This window comes from Garra rufa, chromosome 3, assembly GCF_049309525.1.
Source record: "Garra rufa chromosome 3, GarRuf1.0, whole genome shotgun sequence".
Classification (NCBI taxonomy): domain Eukaryota; kingdom Metazoa; phylum Chordata; class Actinopteri; order Cypriniformes; family Cyprinidae; genus Garra; species Garra rufa.
The window spans coordinates 65,641,930-65,651,891 of record NC_133363.1 but is presented as its reverse complement, the minus strand read 5'-3'; the positions used below and the strand labels follow the sequence as shown (position 1 = coordinate 65,651,891).

Sequence of the window (9,962 nt, the reverse complement as noted above, 5' to 3'; positions counted from 1 at the left end):
ATATATATATATATATATATATATATATATATATATATATATATATATATATATATATATGATGCAGATCACATAAAAATAAACACATTCTTCTTCACTCAAAACATAAATTAATGATCAAATAGTGTCTTTTAATTGTTAAAATTCAGCATTTTACAGTAGCCAGGGGGTGAACACAAGGGAAAAAAGATATTAAATTATAAAGAAACAGAAAGAAAAGTAAATAACGCAATAATAAATATATAAAATATATATTAGATATTGCTTTAAATTAATTATCAAATAAAATTTGGATGGAAGCAGGTTTCTAATGACGTCATTGTCCCGATCGACGTCCAAACTATCGGCAAAAGTAAGGAATGTAAGGAATCTTATGTACAATGGCCCTTTTTTGCTTTATTTTGTTTAATTTTTTTATTATCTGTTTTTTTTTTTGTCGTTTGAATGTTTGTTATCTTTCAATCTTTCAAGTATCACTACTGCTGATATTTGTACCGATTTGTATGATGATTTGATTAAAAAAAAAAAAAAAAAAACAACGGCAAAATATTAAAACAGTTTAGATGAATTCATACATTGTTTTAAAAATAAATATTGCGAGACACAAAATGTATCACATGCATGGATGACTAAATGTGAAGTTATTAAAAATGTAAAGATATCTCTTGTGGCCGGAGAGCGGATTCATCGGACTAATCAGAGGCGTCGCTGAGCATCACGTGATGCGATCAGGAAGTGACCCCGGTTTCTCCCTGAGTGAAGTATTGTACGGTGTCCGGTGAGCGGAGCGCTGCTGTCCTGCGTTCATTGTGAACGAGGGCTTCTAACCTGCAAACGTTACAAGCGACATTCCGTTCGTGTTCAGCAGCCGTCAGTTAGAGCTCTCATCTACAGGTAAAAGCGCGATTAAACCGCTCGTTTCCCTGACAACAGCAACGGTTGCTGCAAAACTGCGCCTATTTTACATGAACGCATATAGAACATAGAAAAAACATCAATGTATTAACACAGTCACACATACTGAGGTATTTAACATGTGTAATGTGTTTCCACTGAACACTATCGACTGCTCTCAGCGTCTGAAACACAAAACATGATGCTTTCTTAAAACCCGGCCGGTTAGCATCACAGCTAATGCTAAATGATAACTGCCTCAGTCAGTCGGGTGTTGTTTGACAGATGGATGTTGTTGTGTTTACACGTGGACAGGTTTATCTGCCTGCTAACAGGACGATATGATTGTGTTTGTGTCACTTTTTTGTTTTGTCACCTGATATTAGTGCTTGTAAAAAAAAAATACGGTTTAGCGCAAAATGTTTGTTTTCACTAAAATGTACGTTTGATTGTTGTTCAGCTGACTTCAGGACACACCAGAGATGCTAGTTCTTTCACTAATTGCAGTGTAGGCTTTAGAATTAAAGTATTTTTCCACGAACCAGAATCAAACATATGCCATTAGAATTTAGCTGCCAATAAACAGGTTTTTGTACATCATGTGTGGACCACAAAACCAGTTGCAAGGGTCAATTTGCTGAAATTAGGATTTCTGAATGCTGAACAAATAAGCTTTCCATTGATGCATGGTTTGTTAGGATAAGTCAATATTTGGCTGAGATACAACTGTTTGAAAATCTGGAATTTGAGGGTGCAAACGATCAAAACATTGAGAAAATCACCTTTAAAGTTGTCCAAATGAAGTTCTTAGCAATGCATATTTTTATATTATATATTTACGGTAGGGAATTTACAAAATATCTTCATATATGGAATGATCAAGTAGTTCACTTTCAGAACAAAAATTTACAGATAATCATCCCTCTTGTCATCCAAGATGTTCATGTCTTTCTTTCTTCAGTCGTAAAAAATTGTTTTTTCAGGGAAACATTTCAGGATTTCTCTCCATATAATGGACTTCTATGGTGCCCCTGAGTTTAAACTTCCAAAATGCAGCTTCAAAGAGCTCTAAACGAACAAAGCCGAGGAAGAAGAGTCTTATCTAGCGAAACGATGGGTTATTTTCTAAAAACATTTACAACTTATATACCTTTTTAATCTCAATGCTCGTCTTGCCGAGCTAGACAAGACAGGCATTTAAGGTTAAAAAGAATATAAATTGTTTTTGTTGTTTTTTTTTTTTTTTTTTAGAAAATAACCCATTGTTTCACTAGATAAGACCCTTCTTTCCTTGGCTTTGATCATTTAGAGCTCTTTGAGAGAAATCCTGAAATGTTTGCCTCAAAAAACATAATTTCCTTATGACTGAAGAAAGAAGGACATGAACATCTTTGATGACAAGGGGGTGAGTATATTATCTGTACATTTTTGTTCTGAAAGTGAACTACTCCTTTAATATCCTAATGATTTTTGACGATAATTATGACCCATTCAGTGTATGTACAAATATACCCATGCTACTTAAGACTGTTTTTTGTGCTCCAGGATCACAAATGTGTTCTTATTTTCTAAATACATAAATACAAATTATGTTATTACATATTGGGGTCATCCTGTGTCGAATCAACCAAATGTTATTGTCCCAGGCTAAATTGTTTGATTTTAGTTATATATTTTTTTCTGAAGAAAGTCAAACAAATATTATGCTGAAAGCCAAAATATTAAATGTCACGGATTTATATTCACAGACTATACAATGTTTTGTAGACGAGTGTCAAAATGACAATTATTTGAGAATTGAAGAGCAACCGGAGAACGCTGGCAGCAATGTGATGTTGTTTTCAGAGATTGGTAGCTCTATTAGTAAAGTCTGTTGTCTTTAACAGTCTTTGTTGCATTGTATGCCAACGATGACAGTATAAAAATAAGAAAAAGCACTTTTTGTGTGTATTTTCCCAATGTTCCCTGTAACTCAAGAAGCTTTAACCATATTCTTTTAGATTTTGGTTCTTAACAAAATTTTCTTTTGGTATCCTAATTTTTAGGCTCCACATGTTGGATTTTACCCATTTTAATTGTGTAAAATATATGGCACTTAACATTTACCTTATACTTATTGAATTTAAAGAAGAATGTCTGAAGAACAAATAATGTTGAAACTAGGATGATATTTTGTTTCCTTCTATTAAAACAAAAAAGTGCCAAAAATTTTATTTTTCTCAAAAAGTATCGAAGATATCCTTTTAGAAGTTGGTTCTTAACATATTTTCTTTCGGTGTCCTAATTTGTAGGCCTAACATGGTTCATTTCCAGAGATACAGGGGTCCAAATGTGGCTTTATAAATAAATTGTTGGGTTGAACCCATTTTTCATAGTTGAAAACCAAATATAGATCACTTTGTTTAGAGCTGATACTTAAAATGTTTAAAGAGGAATGTCAGAAGAGCAAGTGATGTTAAAAGTAGAATATATATATTGATTCTTGCTGAAAAATGATGTGAGGGTAAGCATCTCTCTAGGGTTCTAGAGCAGATCTGGTCATGTTTTTGCCATTGGCATCAGTCATATGACAGTATATTATCTAGTGCACTCAGTAGTCGACTCTTTAAACGTCCGTGCTACGGTTCTCACGCAGATGGCAAAGTGTTCACTCTTGAAAATCCAGAGAAATTACAGCAAACATGTCTATGGCAAGAAGGAATTCATGCACTCCTCGGGTGAGTGAGAAATCAAGTATAGTTAATGGCTTATGAATTCACTTATTTTCTTCACTAGATATTTACATGCAATTTTTATCATCTTTTTTGTAATGTAAAATATTGTGCTTTATTAGATGCAACTCACCATGTTCGTAAGATCATGGTTGCTGTCGGCTTTGAGCTGCTGTTGTTCTCTGGAAAGCTGAAGACATTTAACCATGTGAAAGACTGTTCTTCATCATTAAAATCACAGTAAAACACTGTGGTCCAGTGGAGGTGAAGCATGAGCACTGAATTCATGTCCTCCGCTCTTCTTTGATCTTCTCGTTTTTGTCAATAGTATAGCAGGTTTAGAGAACTCAACTGAGCTGAATGTGTGTTTTTGAGCATGTGATGTTGAGTCTGTGGTGATCAGGTCGGTGTTGAACTAAGTGTCACTCGCCGTTTTCTCAACAGAGATCCGTTTGTTTGGTAAAGCACATGACTGTTCCTGCAGCCTCACCCGGTTCACCACAAAACACAATATCAGACAGAAGCGAACCACTGTTTGTTCAGCAGGACTCTGGGGGCCAGATGCATAAACTGCCTAGACTAGTCATTAAAAAGTTAGTCATCTAATTTTTTTCTTCAGGACTGGTTATTAACTACTTATATATTTAGTTACAAAATGGTAGATTGGTCTAATTTGAATCTGAAAAGTAAGACTGATTAACTGCTGGGTCAAACTAGTTCTTAAGACACAGTCTTAACATAGCGGCTATGTTTATGCAACTGGCCCCAGATCTGAGATGTTAAACAGACCCAAACCCTGATTTAAAATCATCAAAGTCTGAAGCATTGGATATGCAATTAAAAGACAAAACACTGAAACTACAAACTAAGTAATTTTTTTATTTCTTTTTTTAATTTCAGTTAAAGATTTTTTTTTATAATTTAGTTCTGTTTTTTTTTAATATGTTGATTATAGTTTTTTTAGAATACATTTTTATTTATTAATGTTTATTTAGTTTTAATTCTAATTTCAAGCTAAAGTAAAAATGAGAAATGTTGCATTGCAACTAGATTAATTTTATTTTTATTTTTTATGTTTATTACAGTTTATTTGTGATACTTTTATATATATATATATATTTTTAATTTCTTTCATTTTAAATTTCAATGAAGTTAGAGAACTTATTTTTTAAATATGTTATAATTGTTATAGTTGACATTGTAAATGAAAACAAGAAATGTTGCCTTGGCATCTAGATGAAAAAATAATACTTATTTAAAATTATATATATATATATATATATTTAGTGTCACTTTGCATTTATTTTATTTCAAGTATCAATTTTTTTTTGGTAAGTTTTTAGATGGGGGATCATAACTATAATAACCTAATTACCAATAGGGTTGAAAAGGGGTGGAAAAAATTCTGTAAACTTTCCAAAAATCACTGGAAGATTCCAAAAAAATCCTGAAAAGTTTCCAAGATTTCTGGAATGTTTCTGAAATTTATTGGAAATTTTCCACTTTTTTGCAACCCTGATTACCAATAATATGGCATGTTGTAGACTTATAAAAAAAGCATATTTGAAAAATGTTTAAAAAAAAAAGTTGACTACTTCTCCAGCGACAGAGGATTAGTCAATTAGTGCGGTTGAGTAGCTTATCTACAGTTTAGACCATGGGTTCTCAACTCTGGCCCACAAGATCCATTTTTCTCTAGAGTTGAATTCTACAGGAAATGTATTGGCCAGAGTTGAGAACCCCTGGTTTAGATTGATATCTTTGGCTGTCATGACGTGTCTTGCGCAGTGTGTGGGTCAGAGCTGTTGTGTGATCTTTGGTGTGTTTGTGTCTCAGCTGCAGAGCAGTGTGATCAGCAGGATGAGTTCAGACGGAGGCGGTAAGCCGGCCAAGGTGGGCTCGCTGGTGGAGGTCATCGGTAAAGGGCAGCGGGGGACCGTGGCGTATATCGGCGCCACCCTGTTCGCCTCTGGGAAATGGGTGGGTGTGATTCTGGACGAACCCAAAGGGAAGAATGACGGAACGGTGCAGGGAAAACGTTACTTCACCTGTGAGGAGAATCATGGGATATTCGTCAGACAGTCTCAGGTAAGAGTCTAGAGGTATATCAGTGATAATATATAACACAAACATCTTCATTCAGCTGCTTTCTCACTTAAAGGATTAGTTCACTTTCAGAACAAAAATGTACAGATAATGTACTCACCCCCTTGTCATCCAAGATGTTCATGTCTTTCTTTCTTCAGTCGTAAAGAAATTGTTTTTTGAGGAAAACATTTCAGGATTTCTCTCCATATAATGGACTTCTATGGTGCCCCGAGTTTGAACTTCCAAAATGCAGCTTCAAATGACTCTAAATGATCCCAGCCGAAGAAAGAAGGGTCTTATCTAGCAAAACGATTGGTTATTTTTGGCATATTTTTGATTGACATTTAGACTCCTATATAATTTTCTATATTTAAAAAAAATGGTTTTATTTTTTATTTGGGCTAGTTAAATACATTTTTGGGCTACAAAAATCTAAAGAGTCAGAGTCTAAAGATCAGAGATTTTGAAATTTTGCGAGCCCTGGGCTCTAAACGTTCCCAGCTAATGAATAAGGGTCTTATCTAGCAAAATAAGTAATTTTCCTTTAAAAATTTAAATGTATACAAAATGCTTGTCTTGTCTAGCTGTGTGATGTGCTCTGGTTCAAGACAGTTGAAAATCTAATTAAATCCCATCTAATTGTCTCCTCCAACTTCAAAATCTCCCTACATCGCTGTTTTTTTGTAAAGTGTACTTCTGCAGCAATGTAGGATGATTTTGAAGTTGGTGGTAAGTTAGAGAAAATGAGATGGGAGTTTTTTGACATACCCTAACAGTTGAGCACCATTGAAGTCCACTATATGGAGAAAAATCCTGAAATGTTTTCCTCAACAACAACAAAAAAATGTCTTTGCGACCAAAGAAAGAAAGACATAAACATCTTGGATGACATGGGAGTTAGGAAATGTTTGTTCTGAAAGTGGAGTAATCCTTTAAGGCACTACAGGTTTTTACAGAAAATATACGATGATAACATAATCATGCTTTCCTAGTTTAATATTCATATTACAACAATTGTTTTGTATTACACATTGTCTGAAATGTTCTTTAAATAAGCAAATTAGGCATTATCTAATTACACATGCAGTCATTTGCATATATTTCTAGAGCATACATTTAAACATTGGATAAAATCAGGTTGAATTTTTTTTGACATGTTAAAAGATTTTTCCAGAAGGGATTTTGGATTTCTCTTCCTATCAGATAATACTGTCAACAGACAAAAACCAACACATTTTCACAATGTTTTTAGGAATAAAGTGTTGTAAAAACTCCAATGACATATGAACAAACCCTTCAGTAAAAACCTTTATATAAGTGTAAAGAATATAACTAAGTTTAGTGTCTGTAAGTGCTGCTGAAGTGGAGATACAAAAACTACATTTATAGATATGTATTGTATTTGATGTGTAATGAAACCCTTAAAGGTCCCATATTGTCAAAATCAAAATTGCCTGGCTTTTTTCATGATAACTGAGGTCTAGGGGCTATGTAACTGCCATATGAGTTTCAAAACAGTCAATCCACAGTAAACTGCACACAGCCTGCTTAAAGTAGCTGTTCATTTTCAGGAGCTGCTGTGACTTCTGTAACGATGTGACGTCCGATCGACTCAAGTCACTGCCCCGAGCGCCAACCACAGTCCCACCCTCCTTTTGTCAAACCCAGACAATATTGTGTCCATAACATTGCTAAGCAACAACAACACGGAAACAAGTCGAGTAGGGCTGCAACTAACGATTATTTTAATAATCGATTAATCTGTCGATTATTTTTTCGATTAATCGATGAATCGGATAAAAAAACAAGGGATTTACAACCCTTTATTCAAAAACAGAACTAAAATCTTTAGAAAGTGCAGGAACATGTTGCTCCTTGAACTGTTATAATAATAATAATAAAATAAAAATGGACTAACACAAAAAACATACACATGTATGCTTTACATCTGCCAAATATATAGACTAAATAAACTAAAATTACTATCCGTCAAGACAGCGGCTTGCTGTGGTGTACATGCTGCATTTCCCATCAAGAAGCCTCTCAAATTAAATTCCTCAGTGCGCATTAAAAAAGTCATGTGACTTTGCACGCTGGAACGGGATAACTTGACTAACTTTCTGCTACATTCATTCTGCCATGGCGGTGTTTAGTGTCCTGCCATCAGCAGCGACCAGCTGGAAGAGTTCCGCATTCAAATGCACGCAAAACTGGCCTCAAAGCCCCAGCAAAAGTAATTACCATGAATGTGTCAAGGCAAAAATTAAGAAAATATTCGAATTACTTATTAATAAACTAGTATTTTCTGATTCAGTGTTGCAAAGATGAAATTGACGATCCTGCCATCTGCTCATTAATGCCTAATGCATCTTTATGGATTAGCTAATGAAAGAGTTTTGTTTTCGATTTTAATTATTTCGTTTTATAGTAAAATAATAATTTAAAGCTTTCTATAGATATTGTGTTTGTGAGGCAATTACCGGTTAATTATTGTGAAGCGCTCCTGTTTAAACCAAAGATATCAAGCGTATTCTGTTTGTTTTCTTTAAGAGCACATTTTGTTGATACTGTTAGTACAAAATACTGTGAATACAAACTAAGGTAGACCCTTTACAGTTCCGGCCCGGTGGTAAATTACTCTTACCTTTATGAGCAAAAAAGAAATTCCACATTGCACTGGCGTCTCCATGCCCTGCAAAGCGCGCTTCTCTCCGCATAAACTTTGGAATTATCTTGATTGAATGATTAAACTAATATTGTGATATGTTTTAAGTTTTTTATATCAATGGATTTTAATTTAAATCGCGATGAATTAAGCAGGCTTTTGATCTGTCTGCCACTGTTTGCTAGGTATAACTTTAAAAAACAAAAACTTGAATTTAACAAACAAAAAGTGTTCCAAATATATCTCTAAATTAACTTTATAAACTAAAGGAACGAAAATAAATGTAATCACTTTGCTATTAAAATCAGCAGCTGTGTAATGAGGAAGAGAAAGAGAAAAAAGACAGTCGGACTGGAAATTCAGTCGGCCAAAAATTGATGAGCTGTCGGACATTTTTACAAGGAATGTTTGTTTAATAACCTATATAATATTCTTAGGCTACTTTCTTAATTAAATATATTTCTTTTAATATTTCTTTGATTTATTTTAGCGTTTTTAGGCTGCTTGTTCGCTGACTGAAGTGTAGGCTATATATAAAAAAACAACGTGCCACCGTCACAGCCCTATTCAAAACTGAGACGATTTCACCTCAGCAGAGCTCCTCTTTCTCCTTACGGTTGTGGTATGTTTTCGACACATTATACAGACAGACAGTGTTACAAAAACTATAGAATTAGTTTTCTCCATCTCTACTATCCAACGACCCGTACAGCAGCTGTTTTGCGATCGAGCATTGGCTGCTGTGAAAGTACGCTAGCCAAAGTAGGCTTAAATATCAAACATGTTTGATATAAATCGGGGCAGCATATATATATAATGTAGAAACGGTGCTTTATGCTCAAATGTTCCAGTTTTGCGCATAAGTTAAATTCGCATTTTTGGATGGAAACACAGCTTATGAGGTGCCGAACTCTGCTGGCATCAGTGCGGGAGAGAGACCGAATGTGTCCACTCCGCTCTGCGCTCAAATTTTTTTAAATATATATAATAACAACCAAATGTCTCTGCGTCGCGCGACACAACGAATCGATTATGAAATTCGTTGCCAACGCTTTTAGTAATCGATTTTTATCGATTTTATCGATTCGTTGTTGCAGCCCTAAAGTCGAGAAAACCCTGTTCAGTCGATAGATGTCGAAACTGCATCATTGCACAGGCTTCAGAACAACGTGAATATAAGAGACCAGAGGCACGTCAACTTCAGCCTCTTTCACACAGCGATTCCGGTAAATACACGGATAATGTGTCCCACGATTTGTTCCGGAGTTGTTTAATTTTGGTTCATTCACAGTTATTTTCCGGAATCTGTGCGTGCTTCACACACAACCCATAAAGACATGTGACGTTTGGATGTGAGATGTGATGCGACGCGTACGATTCACTAAACTGAAACTAACTTGAACAAACTGTGCTTCAGTGCTGATAGTGCGGAGCTGGCTCTGTCCGATCGCCGCTTCGTTCCACTTTGCACGTATTTTTTCGTCGTGAAGAGTCGCATGATAACGTGCATCATCACTGCAACACTGCCTTTATGGTTCTGGCTTTTGTTCACACAGCGCTCGTTCCCGTAATTTTCCAGAATCAGTGTGCATTGTGAAAGGTGC

At 35.0% G+C, this 9,962-nt stretch overlaps 1 protein-coding gene across 2 annotated transcripts in view; it reads left to right on the top strand.

Annotated features, from left to right (window-relative positions):
• The first annotated feature begins 759 nt into the window (after positions 1-759).
• Positions 760-9,962, top strand: part of dctn1a (dynactin 1a) — a 47,803-nt gene continuing 38,600 nt past the window's right edge. For both annotated transcript variants that reach the window (XM_073836518.1, XM_073836517.1), the window contains exons 1-2: positions 760-894; positions 5,442-5,693. In XM_073836518.1, the coding sequence (XP_073692619.1) occupies positions 5,466-5,693 (228 nt within the window). In that variant the 5' untranslated portion in view covers positions 760-894; positions 5,442-5,465. The remainder of the gene's footprint in view (positions 895-5,441; positions 5,694-9,962) is intronic.